At 37.0% G+C, this 22,051-nt stretch overlaps 2 protein-coding genes across 4 annotated transcripts in view; one reads left to right on the plus strand and one right to left on the minus strand.

The window, feature by feature from the left end:
- The window catches only part of cenpp (centromere protein P), a 139,662-nt gene that overhangs the window by 18,508 nt on the left and 99,103 nt on the right, over positions 1-22,051 (minus strand). The gene's annotated exons all lie outside the window — the stretch shown is intronic.
- ecm2 (extracellular matrix protein 2) lies at positions 1,934-20,602 on the plus strand. 3 transcript variants are annotated; one of them, XM_031901095.1, is made up of 11 exons: positions 1,934-2,190; positions 4,007-4,043; positions 6,953-7,311; positions 9,854-10,042; positions 10,404-11,081; positions 13,361-13,476; positions 16,195-16,330; positions 16,982-17,139; positions 17,385-17,524; positions 17,774-18,100; positions 20,335-20,602. In XM_031901095.1, the coding sequence occupies exons 3-11, from the start codon at positions 7,017-7,019 to the stop codon at positions 20,501-20,503; spliced, it is 2,208 nt and encodes a 735-aa protein (XP_031756955.1). In that variant the 5' UTR covers positions 1,934-2,190; positions 4,007-4,043; positions 6,953-7,016; the 3' UTR covers positions 20,504-20,602. The 3 variants fall into 3 exon arrangements, with proteins under 3 accessions (XP_031756955.1, XP_031756956.1, XP_031756954.1); XM_031901096.1 differs by lacking the exon at positions 4,007-4,043; XM_031901094.1 differs by lacking the exon at positions 1,934-2,190 and having other exon boundaries at positions 3,920-4,043.

The following is a 22,051-nucleotide window of genomic DNA, read 5'->3' on the forward strand; positions in this document are numbered from 1 at the left end:
AATTATCTAATATATACTTTTATACTTCTGCAAAGGATGCTATACGTTCAGCTTTTAGATGCCTTACAGGAGATGGTCAACTTACAGTATATATTCAATTGAATGTCAATATAAACATCTGTCTTATGAACCGTCCCTGAGCAGTGCAGGTGCAAAGAGGATATCCACTGAGCCTGGTGGAAAGGAGGTTCCACCATCATTGTAGGAAGGATTTCTTAGAGGTCAGGATAACTTAAGATAATACATGGGGTATTTTTCTAAGGCCAAATGATTGGATGTAGCCCACCACAAGGTTGGAATATCGGGGAAATGAGTCAAACAAGTGGATCTTCCAATGTATAGCTAGCTTTACTCCACACATACAACAGGAATCTTATCTTACCAGTGCCGGACTGGCCCACCAGGATACAAGGACAACTCCCAGTTGGCTCAGGTGTCAGTGAGCCCTCCTGCTCACCCAGCCAATTGCTTTGTATGCTTACCATAACCATTACTCAATTCTATATGAGAAGAAACTAAAGAAATGGAGCAAAGGATAGATAATAGTATGTAAAAAGAAGAAATTAAGAGACTAAAGAAAGTAAATGAACAGACAAGGAGAGAGTGGGCATAAGGTCTAAGGTTTTCTGGTGGGCCCTTGGCACCCAGTCCGACACTGTATCTTACCACTGCTAAATGTGCCCAGTCTTCCTCATTAAGGATTTTTCTCTCTATGAAGAGAGAGCATATATCTTCAACAAGAATGGTGTGGAGAAGTCACCCTTGATATTATTATTTATATAGCGCCGTCATTTCATGCAGCCTTTTACAAAATAAAGAGGTACAACGAAACCACAACATTACATTTGAAAATTTGAAAATTTATTGGAGACAATAGGGGGAGGGCCCTGCTCACAAGAGCTTACATTCTAACCTAACTCATAAATTTACTAGTTTTACTAAGAATTATTCATTTAATTGGATAATTTCTATTTGGAAGACCATTTTTAGTATATAAATGAAAGTATGGTATAAAATATGCTTCCATTGCTATGATCTATTAGGAGTGTCCATGTGGCCAAGAACACACTAATTGGTTAGCACAGCACTGGATGGGGGTTAACAAGTACTCTTGAAAAATATTAGCACTCATTTTTGTTCTGTATTTTTCTGATTAAGTAAATGTCCCACTTTGTGATTATCCATTTGCATTTCTTGATAATTCAATTGCAACTGCCTTGATCTTGTGCTATTTTTGCCCAACTATGTGTTTTTTTTTTTGTTGCTACGAAGTAATGTAATATCACTTTTATAACAATTATGACTTTTACATAGTGGTCTAACAGTTTTGATACATTTTGTGTTGTCAAAAGCTCATGAACTGTACTTTTCTATAATTGCCCCAAGTAGGTGTTAATTTTCGCACAGACTAATGCGATAGTTATCGCGTCTAAGTGTTTGTGAATCATGCGTTAGTATTATTTCTGCGTGAGAATTAACACAATGCAGTTAATAATAGTATATATATATATATATATATATATATATATATATAATACTTTAGCGAATCGCGTGTTTTTTTAGCATCAAAAAAAGCAAAAAAGCATGCGATAAGTGTTATCTCCCTTTAGTGAATCAACCCTCCTGTCTCTTAAGGTCTGGTTATTGAATATTGAATATTGAATAGTATTTCTGCTAATGTTCTGTTCCATTGCTTATAAGACAAACAATGGAAAGACTTCAAAGTGAAATTTACACAATCTGCCTTACTAAGGAAAAAAAAAAAACTTGGCCCATGAAGAAATCTTTTACCATTCTCCTGCACTCTATTATTTTCCCTGATTGGCAAAATATGTGGCTAGTAGCACAGACTGTTTAATGTTCATTTCAAGTCTTAACCTTTTTTCCCCCCAAAGTGCTTGTGTCAATTTTAGGCCTGTTGATGTGTTCTCACTGCAGGTCCCACAGGCTATTAATTAGGGAAGACTAGATTGTCATGCTGACGGCTATGTTTTGGGTTCCCTTTCTATCTAAACTCCAGAACAGCTGCCTGGAAAAATAACTTGATAAACTCCGCAACATGTAGTGAAACTGTTCTGCTTCCAGACACTGAGACATGTGAAGCTGAGAAGGCACCAGAGCTACAAAATCCCAAACAAGAAAGCCGAAGATTCGCAGAAGAACTGACTGCACGCAGATTGCAAACTAATGGTAAAGTACAAAGTCGCTATCCCTCTAACCCCAAATGAAACATGTTAACTCTTAGCCAGAAAAGTCAGAGTTTGTACAAAAACAGATGCAGGGAGCTTTGCTGCTGCGGATTTTTCGGGGAGTAAGAAAACAGCTTTATAACCGATATATAAAATAGTCTTTGGACCAGGTAGCAATACAGTTTTACCATTTAAAAATATTTGAAAAATCTACAGTCTGGCTGTGCTGTTATTCGTGATTCTCAACAATATAATGAGTGCAGTAAAGCGTCAGAAACGGCAGAGTGGCCATGCATGCAAAGTAAAGTACGATATCCAGATGTTCAGACTCTCTTCACAAGTACAGTGGGAATTAGGTTTACAGTGTTATCCTCTTACACATATAATGGAAAAAAACACGGAAATATGTTACAAGCCCTCCAGCACAGATAACAAAGGTTAGAGTAACCATGCCAATTACTTACTAGTTCATTTATTTACTATGACCCCAGGCACAAAGACTCTAATATCACTTGAGTCTGGTAATCTATCACTAAGTGCAGGGTGCAGTACCAGTACATCTAAATGATCAGCAAGTTAGGGGACGGGTATGGGTGGAAAGGATTACGCCTAGGTGCCTGCAGCCCACCCCATGTGTATACATTGCTGCCAAAAGCAGGCTTTGCTGTATTCCTGTTTCTGCACAGAGAACTGCAGAAAAGGAGCTTTGGTGTGCTGCAAGGTATCTTTATTACAGGATACATTATTTTCTACATTAAACTTCATCTTTTTTCGGTGGGGGGAAGGGCTGCAAAATATGTTGCAACTTTATAAATAAATGTTAATAATAATATTTTTTTGGTGGGGGGGGGGTAAATATATTAGTACCCCACAGTAAATCGAATTGTTATGGTTTTTTCCCAAGCCAGTGCTTGGAAATGCAAAATGGAAGAGAGAGATTAGTTGCCTATGATAAATCTCTGCCTCGGCGGGCGACTAATTTCCCCAGAATGCCTTTTCACTGGCAATATAATGAATCGCTTGTAGAAAGGCATCGGCATCAGTTTTATTTCTAAAATCGGGCCGTTACCTACAGAAGGAAACTTTGCGCGACTTCAGAAAAACAAAGTGGTGCGTAGGCCTTTCCAACGGCCATTCAGGTCCTGCTGATGGAAAGGCATATAGGCCACAGTAGCAGAGATTTACAGTGGGTGGCTAATCTCTCAGTGGGGCAATAGCCTTACCTGTATATATTTGTTTTGACTATAAACAATACTTATGATTGCACAGATCCAACACACTAGAAAATACATCTAAGCTTCACAGTTTAAATATGAACTAGATGTATAATACTCTTCAATCTATTTCCTGTAAAATCCGCCAGGTTTTTTTGTATTTTTTTTTTTTTTTTTTAAACTTCCTTCTTATAAAAATAAATTATTGACTGCACTTCAACTGAATCAAAGCACCTGGAAGCTGTTAAGAAACTGAATATTGAAGTAGAAGTGGATTAACAACAAATGTAAGCAGAGGCCTCTTCAAATGAAGCCGTACTTTTCTTGCTGATGCAAGCACATAATTCTGACTCCATTCCCAGCTGTGCCCTGTCAGCCAAAGGACCCAAAGCATTGTGCTGCATTTCCCCCCTGACGGTAAATGTAATAGCTATTCTATTGGCTGCTTCATCTTAGCCAAATTGCAACTGTAAACCCTCAGGGATAGAAAACCACATCCCTTAGCTTTTTTCTGTCTTACATGTTACAACAGCGTTTCAAATCTTATCTTCTTTTTAATGTTATAAACACAGAACATTAATTTTTTCCTTCACTTTTCAACAGAAGACTATTGCAGAATCTAACTAGGTTAAATTTCCAGGTAAACATGCTTTTGGTTTCAAACCTTTTATTAAATACAACTGTCTATATTTAGTTTTGTGCTTGTTATTCTACTGCATTTTTTGCTTTAATGGTAAAATAATATGGTGTAACACTAATAATATCAGTGGTTCAACTTTTTTTCTAGGTTGACTGACTGATTGCTTGCATTTACTATTCTTTTCACTTCACTTATCACTAAATGATAAAACCGAACATGTTATGTTTGAATGTTAGGAAGGCCTGTGGCACATATAACATAAAGGCACACATATGGAAACAGACTGCACCACTTCTCAGAGGTTTAAGTCCCATGCATTCCATGCCCCTCTGTGCCACCTGTCTAAAGGTAAAGGCATGTGTAGATGAAATATGCTGGCAGAAATTCTCAGCACCCCCTTTACCACCTGTCAATTACATGATTAAATGTTCCGATGTTAGAAAATTGTTAATTTCTACTTTTCTATCAACCAGCAAGTTTATAGTTATTTATATAGTTATAGATTTGTCAAGTTTTTTAGGGAATAGCACACAGCCATATGTTATAAGGAACCATTACTTATGACTTTATTGACACATTAAACTTTAGCTTAAATCTACATTGAAATTACACAAATCAAAAGTAAATGCTTGAAATGTTTTCCCAATTAGTATTAAAACAGTCAAAGCTGTAGTGTCCCCAGCACCCAGAGGTAGTATTCATTGCACTGGTGAGACAATGCTCAGTACTAGATCAATCTCACAGTGGTGTATTACTCCTGGAATCAATCTATTCCTCAGTCTGACTGCTTAACTGGCATCACTAAAAACTGCAGGATACCAACCCTTACTAGACCACTTGTTGGTGCCTCTGGATGCTCTACTAACTACCCTGACTCGTATAGTGAGCTATTTCAAATCTATCCTGGCACCTATTTTACCTACTGGTATCTATCTCCATTCCAGGACATTTAAGGGTGTATTTATTAACACTGAAAACAAACATCACCAGTGATGTTGCCCATAGCAACCAATCATATCTTTGATTTTGTTTTCTAACTTGATGGTGACTATTCAAATCTAATTGCTGATTGGTTGCTATGGGCGACATCACCAGTGTTAACAAATATGCCCCTTAGACCACACCACACCAGCAAGTGGGGGAACCAAAAGAAGGCAAGCACATGTTAGCTTCCCTTTATATAAACTAAGGGAATTCTGACACCCCCTGGCAAAATACTAAACTGCCAAGGGATGTGCTCCCCTCCCACCTGTAATACAGGCCCAAATCTAGCTGAAAATAACCCTCCTGGGGAAACTAAAAGAATTAAAGGCTGACAAAAGACTTCCTCAAGTACCAGTGAAGTATGGCATATAGTGGCAGGCATCTAGGCAAATTAAGGCATATACCAAAGAATAATGGGGAAATATCTGTAATTTGGGACATGGGACATCTGTAACATGGGACAGCTAAAGAGGCAACCATGTCTCATGAGGCAAACATCCAACTGAGGTTGAAATGGGTATTTTTAGAAGTTGTCAGAGGTGAAGGCATTAGACAGTAACTGTTACAAAGAAAAGCTTTTTGGATTGTGAAGCTTGACACTTAATACCCTGCAGGTTTATGTGACAGCAGAAAAATAAAATGTTTCCTTTAAATAATTACTATGATGTATGTAACCCATTATCGTTCTTTCATGATACAGATTTTGATTCCTTGTCCATTATGCAAACAGTGAGCAAGTCATTTATTTTGTATTATATTTAATACATCAAAATACATATACAGGTATGGGATCCCTTATCCAGAAACCCGATATCCAGAATGCTCCTAATTATGGAAAGCCTGTCTCCCATAGACACCATTTTAATCAAATGGTTCAGATTTTTTAAATTGATTCCCTTTTTCTCTCTAAAAATAAAACAGGGCTTTGTATTTGGTCCCATCTAATATATAATTAATCCTTACTGGATGTAAAATAATCCTATTGGGTTTAATTCATGTTTTATTGATTTCTTAGTAGACTTAAGGTATGAAGATCCTAATTATGGAAAGACCCCTTATCCAGAAAAAAAAAAAAAAATATATATATATAATACATTGGATTGAATTAAATTCTTTTCCCCTCCATGAATTATTTCTTTATACAGAATCTGTCTTGGAAAAACCATAAGTGGCATACATACAATATATTTTGTTGCTTAATGGTCTATTTGTTGTAGGACCATATGAATAAATTAAGAAAGAAATAGAGAGTAAAATCCAGCCTTGATTTTCCAGATTTTACATCCAACTTTTAATTATCTTTCCTGTATAGTGTCCAGTTTAACCTCAATAGCTAACATTGACTTCATTGCTTTAGAAAGTCTACCCCCTGACCAACTCTCTTGGCTTGCCACAAGCAATTACAATTTTCTTTATGAATGTATGAAATAAGTATTTGCAAATGTTCATTTCATTTTAACTATACAACATTATCTATCTATTTAGACATTATAGCATATTTAATTTATTTTCTTCTTTTTTTTGTACCTTAAAAAAAGTAATTAAAATACAAATTCACAGACAACATGATTAAAGTATAGGATTTGATATTTAGTGAAATGAGAAAACTGGGCAGTGGTCTAAATGCTAAGGGTCTAATTTATCAATGGTTGAGTAATATTTTTTATCAGAATTCGAGTATTTTTGCAGTTAAAAAAACACAAATTTGAGTTATGGTTCGAAAACTTGAATGTTTGGTATTTATTAAGTGCAAAAAACCTGAAAACTCGAATGTAAAACTTCACCATCTAATATTCTTAATATTGTGTTCTGGGATAATTCTCTCAAAAATCATCAGGCCATGGGAGGAGACTAATGCAGATTAATTGCTAATGAAATCTACATGATTCTCTCAGAATGCTTTTAAAATGCATTTATTTTTACAGGAACCCGTACAGAGTCGTACCTGACCTCTCTTGGGTGGCTTGATATTTTCATTGCAACATCAAAATGAGAACTCTATTTCTAATCTTTCTCCTGCTGCTTATTGCTATTACTGAGTGGACCACTTGCGCTCAAGATGAACATTCCTGTCCTTCTACATCCCAAAAGAGGAAGATTCAGAACAGGCGCAGGAGACTATTATCGAAAAGTTCCATGGCAAAGCAACAGATGACTAAGCCCTCAACCACTCGTAATCCGGAATTACACAAGCCTGTCTTCAATGCAGATGATGCCATAGTGCACGTTATACAAACAATTTTAGGTGTTGATGAGCAAGCTCCAAATTACAACATACTACCAGGTACAGTTTAAAGATGATGTTTACAGTTTTTATATTAAATCAAAGAGAATGAATTCACTTGCTTATTATGGTTGCACAGGAAAGGTACCAGGGAGTACTGGCCAGTGTTTGGCCACCTTAAGATTTTATACAAATTAGTCATTTTAACCAGGAGAGGTTTTAAATTGCAATTAGAAACTCGAAAAAGGATTAGTCTACAAATGATGTGTTTTTTTTTATACTTAGGACTTGCTCCATCTGCCAATAAAAGCAACAGAAATACAGAGCAGCCATATTCATGTAATTATTATCAAGATAAGTGCCTCTTTTGCCTACCCCTAGTCCGGTATCGCTTACTGTGCATGCACGTGCCTGTGTCGACGCCCACTGGGGGGGTGCCAGAACGGGTGCAGTTGTCGGTCGGGTTGCCTAGGGTGCCCGCCCGGCTTGGTCGGGCTCTGACTGTGTTGGTGCAAAATATTTTTAACATACTTGCACTCACACTGAAGGTCTTCAATCGCCATGCAGTATCAGAAGCTCAGTAGTTTTTCTCTACCCCAAATCAGATGTCCACAAAAGAACTCAAAGTCAAAGATTCCAAAAAAGTACAGATTTTAATCAAGAATTGTGGCTGGGAAATAATAGTTATGGTATTTTGTGATTAGAGGTTGGGAAGATGAAGCAAACAGTATACCCGCTTTGTGACTGTAGCGTAACAATGGTAACATTTATTTCCAAGAAAATGTGAAATATTTCAAGCTCTAAAGCCTGCAAATTTCTAAATTATGCAGCAAATGTAATAAGGATTCCAAGACCACAGGATATAATTACATGCATTACAGTGTAACCCACAAAAAAGAGAAAGGTCAGAACAGGTTATAATAAATGTTCTAGAAGGAATTGTTATAAAAACTTTTCTTTAAAGCAGAAAATTAACATATGTAAATCCAGATAAATGTGACATTTCTTCACATAACTAAGGAAGATAAAGTATATTATCCAGTAGCTAGGCATTGTTGGTAGTGAAAAAATAACATTTTTCAATTTAAATATTTTTCCTGTTTTTCAATTATACCCAATAAACAAGTAAATTTTATTTGGATTCAGTTAAATAATGGGTACAATCTTCCCCTATCGTTGCCACATAGGTTCCCTGGGTATGCTCATATCTGGTTAATCCAACAGTTTGGCCCAAGCAGGTGGTCCTGGGGTAGCTATCAAGGAGCCGATATGGTCCTCAATCCCACGCAAAAATCAAACCTACTCAATTTTTCAGCCAGATATCATTCGGGTAGGCCCGTCGGGGGGCCCCGTACACAGGCAGATACATTTCAAAATTGGTCTGAAGGAATAGACAGCCTAAATCTCCCTGTGTATGGTCACTTTAAATCTCACATAATAATTACAGGAGACATTGGGGCTGATTCACTAAAGGCCGAAAAAATGATTGATTCACAAAAAAGACACTTGTCTGAATTAAGAAGCAATTTTATTGTTGTTATTTATGTTGCGATGACATATTTTTAAGCAATATTTTAAACCATGCAATATATTTATGCGTTATTTCATAGCACGTGATATTAGCGCATGCTATTACGCACGTAACCGCTGAAAACTAGAGGATGCGTCACTCTAGGGTGAACTCACAAACACCAGCTGCAATTTAATTTAGTATTGCCTACTTCTGGCAGGTGTTAATTTTCACAGTAATTATCGCCACATTTTATGCTTTTAACGCTTCAAATATGTCTGTGAATTATGCGTTAGTATTATTTCTATTAATTACCGCAATGTGATGGAAAAAACGCTTTGGGATAATTGGGGTTATTGCGCATGCAATATGAGTAATAACGCATGCAAAATTACTTTGATGAATCGGTACTTAATTAACAAACACTTTTTAACACATAAAACGTGCAATAAGCGCTAACGACCTTTACTGAATAGGCCCCATTATGTCTTGATAAAGGGCTTTGCTGAAACTTGTGTCTTCACAACTCAGTAAAGGAGAGTTGCAGTTGAACACCTTGCCTGGCAAGTTTCTTCCTAATCCAGAGAAAAATTTCACATGTGAACTAAGAGCACATTACTCTTTATTTGAAAGTTCAGAGATGAAGGTTCAGGGAGGATGAAAGCATAAAATGGCAGGGCACATAAAGATAAAATAAAGGGTCCCAGCTGGTCCTTTTGTGGTTTGGAGACAAAACTGTACTGCTACAGCATAATAGCACAAGCACATGTGGTGGTAAGTGTGTCATTTCTGGGGGGTTTTTGGTGCCGACTGCTAAAATGTTTCTGTAAATCATCTTTCGAGGGAATAGCCATACATGATTAAGAACAACCACAAATGTAAAGCAAACTGAAATTGCTCAGAATTGCCAGACTACTACAAGCTAATCTAAACATCAATAACAAATGGAAATGCAACTGAGGAGGATTCCTGTACTAAAATTGAATTGTGGCCTTTTTACTGGATCTGTACTGTTTGGTTACACACTCTTATAATCTAATCTACACCCTATAAATGCAAAATTACATTCATTTTATTTTCCCTCTTTTCCAGTAAAGAAAGGCCATTGCACGGTAAATGGAATGGTAATGTTTGACAACGCAGTGTGGTCCCCTAAGCCTTGCGTTACATGCATGTGTTCAAGTGGAAAAGAGATTTGTGATGAAACCATCTGCCCTCTTCTAACATGTCCTATTACTCTGACTCACGAGGGAGAATGCTGCCCAGTCTGCAGCAACACCGGTATGTAGAAAATATTCTTGATTATGAGCAGGGGACCCCTAAATGAATTTAACAGGCAACAGGGTTCTTTTAATTTCCAATTACAATTTTATTATGGCATTATCCATCTGCCTGAAACTATATTCCAGGCAACAAATGTAAAGTCTTCCTTTACCAGTTAACACTGATTGAGTGTGGAAGGAGAAATTAATTGTGACATCAGATTTATAGCTGGAAATATGAAGTAGTTAGTACAATTTTTACATTTAATAATTATATTTGTTTAATTAGCTCTGCTCACTGCAATATATTGATAGAATACGATAGTTGCCTTATTTTCTTGCATAAATTACTCTGTTATTCTATTTGTTCACAAACTTAGTTCATCATCACCAACCTCTTCAAGGGCCTGATAGAATTTTATGGGAAAATGTACCTGAATCTTCTGGGGATTCTTCAGAACTAAACAACAGCAATGATCTGGTTATTTTGAAGGCCCCAAAATCACAACAAGAAATAGATGAGTTATTTAAAACAGAGGAAGGAAAAAATTCTGAAAAAGAAAAAGCAGAAGCAAAAAAACTGAAACAAAAAAAGAAAAAGGGAGACCAAAAACAACCGAAAGAAGAAAAAAGAAAAAAACAGAAAGCCAGAGAGAGAGAAGTTGAAGATGAAAAAAGAAAAGCATATGAAGAAGAGAAAATGAGAAAAATAGAAGAAGAAAAGAGAAAGCGAGAAGAGGAGAGGAAGAGGAATGAAGAGAAGAAAAGAGAAGAATTAAATCAGCTGCAGAGGCAAATACAGAGAGAGAGGGAAGAACAAGAGCAGTACGAGGAAGATGATGATGATGATGATGAAGAAGAAGAGGAATATATTTTGAGAGGTGATGTTTTCAGGATCTCACCAAGATTTCCAGGTTCTCGTCGGCCTGCTGTTATACATCACCCTCCATTGCCCCCAGGTTGTTTTATCTCAGAAACTACAGTTACCTGTTCCAATGCTAAACTAAAGCAAATACCACCTATATCCGACCCTGATGTGAAGAGTATGGAACTTACAGGTAAGCAGTGTAAAGCAATACAGTCATCCTCTTTCTGATAACCCTAATTATGTGCATGAAAAGAGTATAACCTTCTTAAAAAAAGGTGGAGGTTCATTTAGACCATAAATGCAATGAGTAATGTACAATTTCTGGCGCATTCGCTATCCTGCCAATACAATATAATCAGCACTATTGCACTTCAACTTTGATGTGAATTGGATGCATAATGAACTACATTGTTATCCTATCCACATCTTCCAGCCATATGTTGTTTAGATCAGTTACATCCAAAAATGAATCAGTGGTGTAAAAGCCTTTTGTTGTATTTTATTACACACGGATGTCTGATGAAGTAGAAAAGCTCAGGGAAATTGTCACATAAATGGTATTAAAATGGTATCAGTTGTCTATCAGTTTATGTATTACCATTGCTGACAATATGGTTGCTACAAAACTTAAAGGAGAGGGAAAGGTAAAAACGAAGTAAACTTTATCAGAAAGGTCTATGAAAATACAGCCATAAGCAGAAACCCTGCACTATCCTCTATCTTGTCGTTTTTTTGTACACATGTTCTCCCGTGTCAGACCTCCTGCTCTCAGAAAAATTGTTCAGGGCACAGGTAGGAGTCTGCCCAGTTTGCTACTCTCTCCCTCCCATCAGAATTCGCTACCAGCTAGAGCTGCAGCACGGAAGCTACTGAGACCCAGCTAAAATTGAGATATGGTAAAACTTTCTGCAGAATAAATATAGCGTTCTAGGTGGCACTATTGTGGCTAATCTATTGGCAGTAAAATGCCAAAATGTCTTTCCTTCTCCTTTAACACATCATTTGTATTTTATAGATGGCAAAATCCCCAAAAACCGAGAGGACCTTAGAAAATCATATTTTTAGAAAGTACACATTTTGATGAATCTAAAATGAGTCTACTGAACTGCAAAGCTTTGGTGTTACCAGAATCAGTGTTCATAATTATTCAAAAAATTGTCTCAAAGCTCTTATGTTACAGAACCTTATCCCACTGTAACAGCCACAGGCTGAGCATCTGCCTGATCAGGAGGGGTTAAAACCAGTCTGGGTGAGAGACACACTGCCACTGATGGCCTGACATATATTTTGAGTATTTTGCTTTCAAACACTGCTGTGCAGAAGGCAACTGGTGTTTATATCCCATCATACCCCTTAGGCCTATGCTTTGTAAGCTATGAGGCTAATGCTGCTCATGGCATTTTTATACTGTTTTTTAAAATCATGTCAGCAGGTAAATACACTAATGCATAAACACAAGCAGATTCAAGATGATTTCAGCCAGGCATTCTCTTTAAACTTTCCCATACTCCATTGAGATGATCAGTAACATTATGTCCCCCGTGATGCACTGTGTCATTATGTTAGTATAAATATACAAACGTAATGACGCAGGGCACCACAAATTATGGGGTACCATGTAATGATGCAGTGACTGTATACTGTATATTCGGACAGTATGACTTTCCAGTAACTACTAGGTATGCCTCAGACAGGCATACATGTATAATAAAACATGTTCACTTATCTAGCTATAACTTTTTTTTTTTAATGAATATATATCTGTATTCATTTTTTACAGCATCAAACTAAGTTTACTTTTAACTTAAACCCAACTACATTTATTATTAAATACATTGTTTATTGTCATATAACAAATATAGTATAACAAATACTTGGTTTCTGATGATTGTGCCCATTTAGCACAGTATATTATCTAAGGCAGTGATTCTCAACGAGTGGCCCGGACACAACAAGTTGCTCACCAACCCCTTGGATGTTGCTCCCAGTGGCCTTATTTTTGAATTTCTGGCTTTAAGGCAAGCTTTAGTTGCATCAAAACCATGAGTACAACCAAAGAGAGCCTCTTGTAGGGCCTACCAACAGCCAATCACAGCCCAAACTGGGTACCCCCAGGAACTTTTTGCATGCTTGTGTTGCTTTCCATTTTTTATATCTGAATGTGGCTCGTGGGTTAGGAGACAGCAGAGCGACTTGCAATTCCAGGAAAAACTGTTGCTATATGATTAAAAGTATATCTAAATTATTATAATTTCATGTAGTGACAAGTGATCTTTGTGCCAATAATAACAAATGACAACACACCTTGTATATGTTAACAGAACTGCCTGCCATCAATAAGCAGATTGCCACGGTTGCATGTAGTGCCATTAGTAATGTGCACCCATGAATACAATATTCATCTTTCTACCGTTTGTACTAAAATCTTAAGTAGCTCCATTTTTAAATGCCTGTTTTTTTTAATAACAGACAATGCTATCACTTCAATTCCAAAAGAAGCATTCAATGGCATGCCAAACCTGGAAAGGATTGACCTCAGCAGGAACAGTCTTACATCCAATGAACTAGACTCACAAGCATTTAAGGTATGCTTTGGAACCAGACAGATGCACCGGGGGGAAAATGTACATATTTCTACTTTAAATGTAATATTTTTCAATCTGGTGTGAGAGTAGATTCCCCTAGGGAGCAAGCGTTCAGATTTTCAGTGAGTTAAAAGTTTACATACAAGTTGGCTGTCTCTTTGAACATAATATTCCAGAGTGTGTTGTAATTACTTGTAGTAATGACTTTCTCAATTGTCTAAATTATTAGTTAAATGGTAGATGGTAGAGCATCTGTGGTTTCACTCAAGGATCTAACAGCAACTTCCTGTTTGCACTTGATACCATGACAAATTTCAAGCAACTTAGCCAAGACCTCAGACACAAAATGGACTTCTGCAAGTCCTGTTATACTTTAGTAACAATTTACAAGCATCTGCAAAAATAATTATTTGCAAATATAAAAATCTTGGGACCACACAAACAGTGCATTATTCAGAGAAAAGCCTCAAATTAACTACTAGGGAACCCCAGGACAACACAAGTAACAGGTTAAGTTGATGGAGGCATTAGGTACCAAATTATCAACATCCATCATTAAGAGAGTCCATCACCGCCATGGCTTGAAAGGCCCTAAGTACCTAGTTTGCAGAAGAAAAAAAGAAAGAACTGTTTGGCCATAATGATCATAGCTATGTATGGAGGTAGAAGGGTAAAGCATTTAAGCTGAAGAACACAATCCCAATTGTGAAGCATGGGTGTGGGAGCATCATGTCGTGGGGGAGTTTTGATGCAAAAGTGACTAGTTTGCAGAAGAAAAAAAGAAAGAACTTTTTGGCCATAATGATCATAGCTATGTATGGAGGTAGAAGGGTAAAGCATTTAAGCTGAAGAACACAATCCCAATTGTGAAGCATGGGGGTGGGAGCATCATGTCGTGGGGGAGTTTTGATGCAAAAGTGACTAGTGCACTTCAGATAATAAATGGCATTATATGAAAGGAAGGGTATGTAAAAATTAGCAACACCTAAAGATATCTGAAAAAGGTAAAACTTGGTCACAACTTTATCTTCCAGCATGGCAATGATCCAAAACTGTAACACAACGGCCTAAACACAACAAAGTGAAAATATTGGTGTCAGAGCAAGGAGGCAAACAAACTAGACTGACTTACACCAGTTCTGCCAGGAGGAAAGACCAAAAATTTCAGCAACATATTGTGAAATAGTTTAATTTATAAAATGTTTATGTCCAACTCTACTGAACATCGGTGAGCATTAAAAATAGTATTACTTTCTTAACAGTAGTTTAAAAAAAAAAGCAGGAATCAAGAATACACCTACTGCTTGAAGAATTAACAACAGACATTCCAGTTCTCATCTGGCATTGTAAAATCTTCCACTTTACCTCACCCTTCTCTAACACAATGTGATCTGCCCTATTAACAGCCTATCTAATATTTCATATTGCCCAGAGGGTTAAAGCTTTTTTTTTTTACACACAATACACAATCTATTTGGTCTGAGAGGGGTTAGCAAAGGAGTTGGTTAAGCAACCTACCAAACAGAACCATCAGTGCAGAGAACACAGGGAGACAGAGATATTGCTTCTGCTTGCAGTTACATTCATAAATAGCTTTAAAATGCCCAAAAATGTGTAATTTTGGTATACACTTTAACTCATGAAACAGGTGGATCACCTTCAAGTTAACTTTTCTTTTAGTAAGTTATATTGTTTATGGTTTTTGAATTATTTGCCTTCCTCTTCTCACTCTTTTCACCTTTTAAAAGAGGATCACTGACCCCAGCAGCCAAAAACCTATTGCTCTTAGAGGTTACAACTGAATTGTCATTGTTACTTTTTATTACTTATATTTCTATCCAGACCAGCTCCTTTTTATATTATAGTTTCTCATTTGAACCACTGCCTGGTTGATATGGTAATTTGGACCCTAGCAACCATATATCCGCTAAAATTCCAAACTGGAGAGTTGCTGAATATAAAGCGAAATAATTAAAAAAACACAAATAATAAAAAACAAAGACCAATTGCATATTGTTTCAGAATAGCACTATCTACAGCATACTAAAAGTGAAGGTAAACAAGCAAACTTTATTTTTGAGTTCACATGCTTATGAAGTGTTTCCCACATTTATTCCAATCTACTACTTTTTCTTGTATAGTGGGCAAGACAGGGAATAAATAGGCAGCCATAAAAATAAAGTAGTACAGCTGTATCCCCAAGTAGGGGTTTGTTCCAAGTACACAGAAATCCTAAAGCGTACAATTTTACAAATATATTTTTTAAAACATATATGAAAAGCAAGTCGGTATTACGTAAATAAATATTGATCTGAAAATTAATTGTGAAACGTAAATATTATCAATCTTTATGAGGATGAAACTTCTCCCACTTCTGCATTCACTGCATCAAAACCAACAGAATTATGAGTGCACGTGTCGATGAATTGGACACTATTGTGTCCATAGTTTCCCAGAGTGGCGACCGTGCCATTTTCGGCGCTCGCTGTTATTATAACATCTGTGCGCAATTCACAGAACGCGAGTCTGTTGTGCCCATTAAAGCATTTGGCAGAGGGAACCCTGAAAGCTAAAACTTGAAATTTGGGTAACTTCAGAGTTCCTGGGCGTCAGACTTGCGCGCTTTAGAAGAAGAGTAGGTACATGTTATACTGATTTAAAGTATAAAACCTCCAGTGTTTAATATAATCAGACTGCTTTCTGCTTTCTTATCTTTAGTCACTGAAAACTTTAAAACGTCTGTACTTGGATGGAAACCTACTGATCCATATGCCTACTGGATTACCATCTAGTTTAGAGGAGTTAAAACTGAATGACAATAAACTTGAGGGCCTGAAAAAACACAGTATGGAAGGTATATGCTTATTATCTAGAAACTTTCTACCAATGCACATCCTTTAACTTATATTGTATACAGTTCTAAAATGTTTACAATTACATATGCATCGTCTACAGAAAAAATATTAAGAACAAAGTAGGACCCAACCTTACAGTTCTATAAATATTACTCTTTATTCAGCATGGATTAATGTCAGGGATAATACCATATAAATTAACATTTTGTAGATATGACAGATTCCCCGGTTGCTTGTATCAGGGAGCCTCTATTCCAAATGACGCACATTGGTGGACACTTCATATAAGCATGGCTTAGCTGCTGTATCAATATGGCGAAACACAGAGAAGATACTCATTCAGCCATTCAAGCACTACGTTTTACACATTCAAGTACCAACAGCTCAGAGTTGATGAAAAAGCTACCAGAACTATCTGGAGCCAGAAAACAGCCCTTGAAAATCACACAAGTGTTATTAAAATAAACATTGAGTATCAAGCCCTTTTAGTATTCAGAGGATTTAGAGTAATGCAGACAGCTACAAACTTCAGTATTCAAAACCAAGCATCTATTATACACAAATTCTGATGTGGTAGCAGTGTTGGACTGGCCCACCAGGATTCTTTTCGACAAAAGAAACAAAGAATGCATTTTTTTCTTACTTCTTAGACCTAACAAACCTGGTAACACTGGAACTGGAAGGAAACCAGCTGAGCGAAGGCAATGTTAGTCCCTTAGCATTCAAACCAATGAAACACTTGGCTTACTTGCGCCTAGGAAGGAATAAATTCCGGACAATACCACAGGGACTTCCAGTGTCTATTGAGGTAAAACATCTATCTATCTATCTATCTATCTATCTATCATCATCTCTCTCTCTGTTTCTGCCTACCTATCTACCTTTATATTTGGTGATATAAAATAAACCACACATAAATAAAATGTTAAATTGGCAACTCAAATTGAATGGGGTATCATGGCTGATTACTTTTTGTATTTAAGAGTGTAATAATTTCAGGCATGATGGACAATATTTTATTTTATAATGTTGGGTTTACATATTGCATTGTAGGAACTCTACTTAGAGAGAAATGACATTGAGGAAATTGTGGAAACTGCATTTAATCATACAATAAATCTCAATACAGTTGTGTTAAGGCACAACAAGCTTGAAGAAAGCAGAATAGACCCACTGACTTGGATCTTCCATAAGTAAGTAGTAAAGCAATGGCGTACACAATCCCTGATGTATTGTGGAAGGCATTTATAGAATTTTTAACATTTCTCACCAGTAGAGTATTGTTAATACACCTGTCTTCTGCCAAAATTGTGATTTGCACCAGCAAATTAATGAATATGAAAATGGTCGTATTTTTATATAACTTAATTAATTCTGGCTGGGACACAGGTAAAAATGTAAATTGTGCCTAAATGTATTGTATTAATCTGTTCTTTCTAAAGGAACCTGGAATCAATAGATCTTTCCTACAACAAATTTTACCATGTCCCATCATACTTACCAACATCTTTACTGCACCTTGTGTTAGTAGGCAATCAGATTGAACGAATTCCAGGTTATGTTTTTGCACACCTTAATCCAGGACTGGAATATCTGTACCTTTCCTTTAACAAATTAGACAACGATGGAATTGACCAAGTTTCTTTCCATGGAGCATACCACTCATTAAGGGAAATATTTCTTGATCACAATGAATTACAGAACGTGCCGTTTGGAATAGAACACATGACAGACCTTCATATTCTAAGGCTTAACAACAACAAAATCAGGTAACATTAATTTGCAAGTACTCTAACAAAGTTACCAACACTGTAATAATTCAGTAGTTATTCATCATCTCATTTAACATTTATAAAACATCACTTCCACTTGAAAGGAAAATAACATTTATATTCACACATGGATTAGGACTTTTTTGGCAGTAGACTTTTGACTTACATTTCCATATTACCAAGAACAATGATCTAGTTAAGTGGGTGCCTACATTGTCGCTCTAATTATCACATTACAGTTGCCACCTCAGCCCCTGAAATCAAATCCATAAAAGATCCAAATTCTGCACAGCTAAAAAGCTCTTAATTCAGATGCTAAGGTGCAGCCATGTATCTAATTTAAAGGACATGTAAACCGAGCCGATGAGGTTCCCGATCTCAGGCCAGATATCGGTCGGGTAGGCCCGTAGGAAGTGCCCGATTAGCTGTCGAATCGGTCCAAGGCACCGATATCGGCAGCTACTTTTGGCCCTTTGACCTTTAGGCTACAGTATCCACTTAATCACTTGGGTTTCCTTCTCCTCCTCTTACCCCCGTGGCCCCCTCCCTTAGGAACTGACTTTGGTTCTTGACTACTGAGCGTACTCAGGTTACCAAACACACCCTCCAGTCTAGCAGCCAATGAGGAGATGGCACTGCTGGTTTCTATAGAAACTGTGCTCTAGCTGTGCACTCTGCTGGAGAAACATGTTTTTTCTCCTAACATCCTGTCCTGAGCTCAGTTTAACCATTACAGTGCTCAATCCAAGTAAATTCTGCCTGTGTAAACCTGCATTCTTCACTGCATGAAATTTACAGCACACATGCTGTTTGCAGATATAAATGTCACTGAAGATGTGTGAAAGAGAACATGGCTGCCAGGTGAAAGCTGCTATTTGCTTTAGGAAAATGTGATGGTGCTGGCCACTGGAGGGGATATATGCAGTACAAATTGTATGGTTTGGGTGGGGAAAATGTGCCAAACTTGGTAGGAAAATGTGGAGTTTACATGTCCTTTAACTGCTAATAAACCATGCTGTATATGGATTTAATATCTGTCCAGTTTTAAGGCAAACAGGACAACTTTCAAGTCGTTTGCCCACTGTGTTTTAAGGGAGGCTGTGTGGGGCACACATCAAAAAATAAGGGTTGGCAAAATTCCTGAAATCCCCCTTGTGTGCCATAGGTATAGTCAAGACAGTAAAAAGAAAACATATTTCCTAATCCAAGACCAAAAAGTGGCAATGAGTTTAGTAGGGGTACTGGCTGTATCCTGTGATGCCATAATTAGCAAAGGACACAACTGGGAGCCCTATTGCTGATGCTTGATAAGGTGCAGCTGCACCAACCATAGGCAGGATGAAAGGGTATGGGCTCTGTGGGGTATTTGCACCCCTGCTCATGGTAAATTGGCCATTTTAAATAGTATACATTTTATGTAGACATCATACATTTTTGACATTTTAAACATGAGGAAATGAAAATGCCCTGAAATAACATATATTGTTCCCTTAGCTTAGAGTTTTGAATTTGGCACCAATTCTAAAAAGTTTTTGGTATTTTTTAAATTAAAATATATGTAGTTTGTACTGTATGCTTTGTGGGGGCAGTTCAGGTCAATAGGCCCTGGCATTTCAAGCAGACAGAGGTCAATACAGCCCCCACCAGCCCAATAAATAGTGACTGTCTATGTCATCTCACAGCAGCCCCTCTGGCCTTATTGCCATGTTTCTGAGTTCTAACTGCCTAAAAAGTCAAGTTCATATGTACTTGCATTGTGATTGTCATAAAAATTAATGTATTACATTGGCAAAGTGCCCAAAGCTGCTATGGAGCTTGTCACAAATTTTAATGGAAACCGCCCATCACAAATGGTCACAGCTGGATTTCTGCCCAACAAATTCTCAGATGCACAGCAACAGCCAGATTCCATGAATACATGTCTCTTTAGCAAGGGTTGGGCACTTTTTAAGCCAGCAGAGATTACACCCCATGTGCCATACACAGATACAATGTTGGACACAGCAGAGGTGATAACAAATAAAAACCAAGATTTCTGCTTCAAATAACCTTTTTTTACAAGTACAGGACAGAAATAAATGTAATGTCCAATCAAATAAATAGTTTGTAAGTTTCATGTTTCTTTTATATGCTTGGAATCCTAAGAAACAGAATAAAAACAAATACATTTGCCAAACTTTTTAACCATTTAAAAAGGAAAAATGTGGCATAAAACTGTTGTCTGGTTACAGATCTGTGTCTCCATACTGCATCTGCAGTGCTGAAGATGAAGGTGATTCCAGCATAGAGCAGCTTCATCTTGAAAACAACTTGATCAATACAAGGGAAATCTCCCCATATGCATTCTTCTGCATCAGATCATACTCCAGTGTCATTCTCAAGCCCCAGAAAGTCAAGTGAAATATGGCATTGAATTTCTACTGAATATGGTTTTTGTAGATGTTAATAACAGTTATGGAGTATGACTCCACTATGTAATAAAGTCATCATAATGCACAACTTTTTCTTTTCCAAAAATAATTTTTCCTGCAAGTCTTCCAGGGTCCCATGATATTAGAATTTTGAAAAGTGAATGAATAAATGAATATTGGATTTTTTTCGTAGGTATTGGTATTTTACTCCTCAGTCATACATATTATGAGTGAAGGCAGAGAGTGCAGTGAGTGACAGTACAGGAACACAATAACAGCTTTATAAAACATTTATACACTGGAACAATAAATATACTATGTTCCACTTAAAAAGTGGGCCATCGTATATTATTCTTTAGGCAATTAATTAACCCTAACTGGTTGCTTCTGCAAAAAACTCCTTGATAGATATTGGATCTAAAGGTTCTCCAGACCCTGAAGGGTTGCTGAACTTGCTACAGTTGTTCGTGAAGGTGGCAGGACCCTGGCGAGAGTAAAGGGTATCGGGTCCCCAGGGTAGACTTTGAAGTTATGTGTATATATATATATATATATATATATATATATATATATACACAGGTATAGGACCCATTATCCAGAATGCTCGGGACCAAGGGTTTTCCAGATAAGGGTTCTTTCTGTAATTTAGATCTTCATACCTTAAGTCTACTAAAAAATCAATAAAACATTAATTAAACCCAATAGGATTCTTTTGCACCCAATAAGGATTAATTATATCTTAGTTGGGATCAAATATAAGGTACTGTTTTATTATTATATAGAAAATAAAATCAATTTCAAAAATCTGAATTATTTGATTAAAATGGAGTATATGGGAGACAGGCTATCCGTAATTCGGAGCTTTCTGGATAGCGGGTTTCTGGATAACGGATCCCATACCTGTATATATATATATATATATATATATATATATATATATATGTGTTGAAGCTGTTGAAGAGAAGACCGGGGAAGGAAGTAAAAGCGAAGGATATCACAAATTATGCAAACTCCCCAACCTTCTGCCAGGCTGAACGGAGATCTATGCAATAGTGCTGCTAAGTCAGGGCTCTAAACACACTGTGATGAAAAATAATCTTTTTAAGTTACAGTGCCACTGTAATGTGGTCTCTTAAAGAGGCACAGAGTGTGAAATAGGTATTTAAAGTCACAAACTCTGGATGCACAATCATGTTTAAGTATACCTGTCAAACTTATAAGGAGGGATACAGGGATTATTTTATATCTAGGGCAGTTAAGCAGGTGTTTCTGGTGTGAGGACCTCAAACACTTTGCTGCTCAGTGTTCATTAAAACGCTGTTCTAAATGTGAAAAGCTAGGCCAGGAAACAAACTATGTGAAAGATGTGTATGTGGGAAGGCAGATCATGTGCACAAAGACTCTGGCCACGGGAATTAAGGATGTTTCTGAGAGAGGAAGTCAGACACTGGAACATCATTTTTACAAAAAAGGGGACCAGAAATCATGTATTTCTTTTGATAGAGGACTCAGTGCAGCGTTTCTGTGAGTGCTTATG

Source organism: Xenopus tropicalis, chromosome 4 (assembly GCF_000004195.4).
Source record: "Xenopus tropicalis strain Nigerian chromosome 4, UCB_Xtro_10.0, whole genome shotgun sequence".
NCBI classification, from domain to species: domain Eukaryota; kingdom Metazoa; phylum Chordata; class Amphibia; order Anura; family Pipidae; genus Xenopus; species Xenopus tropicalis.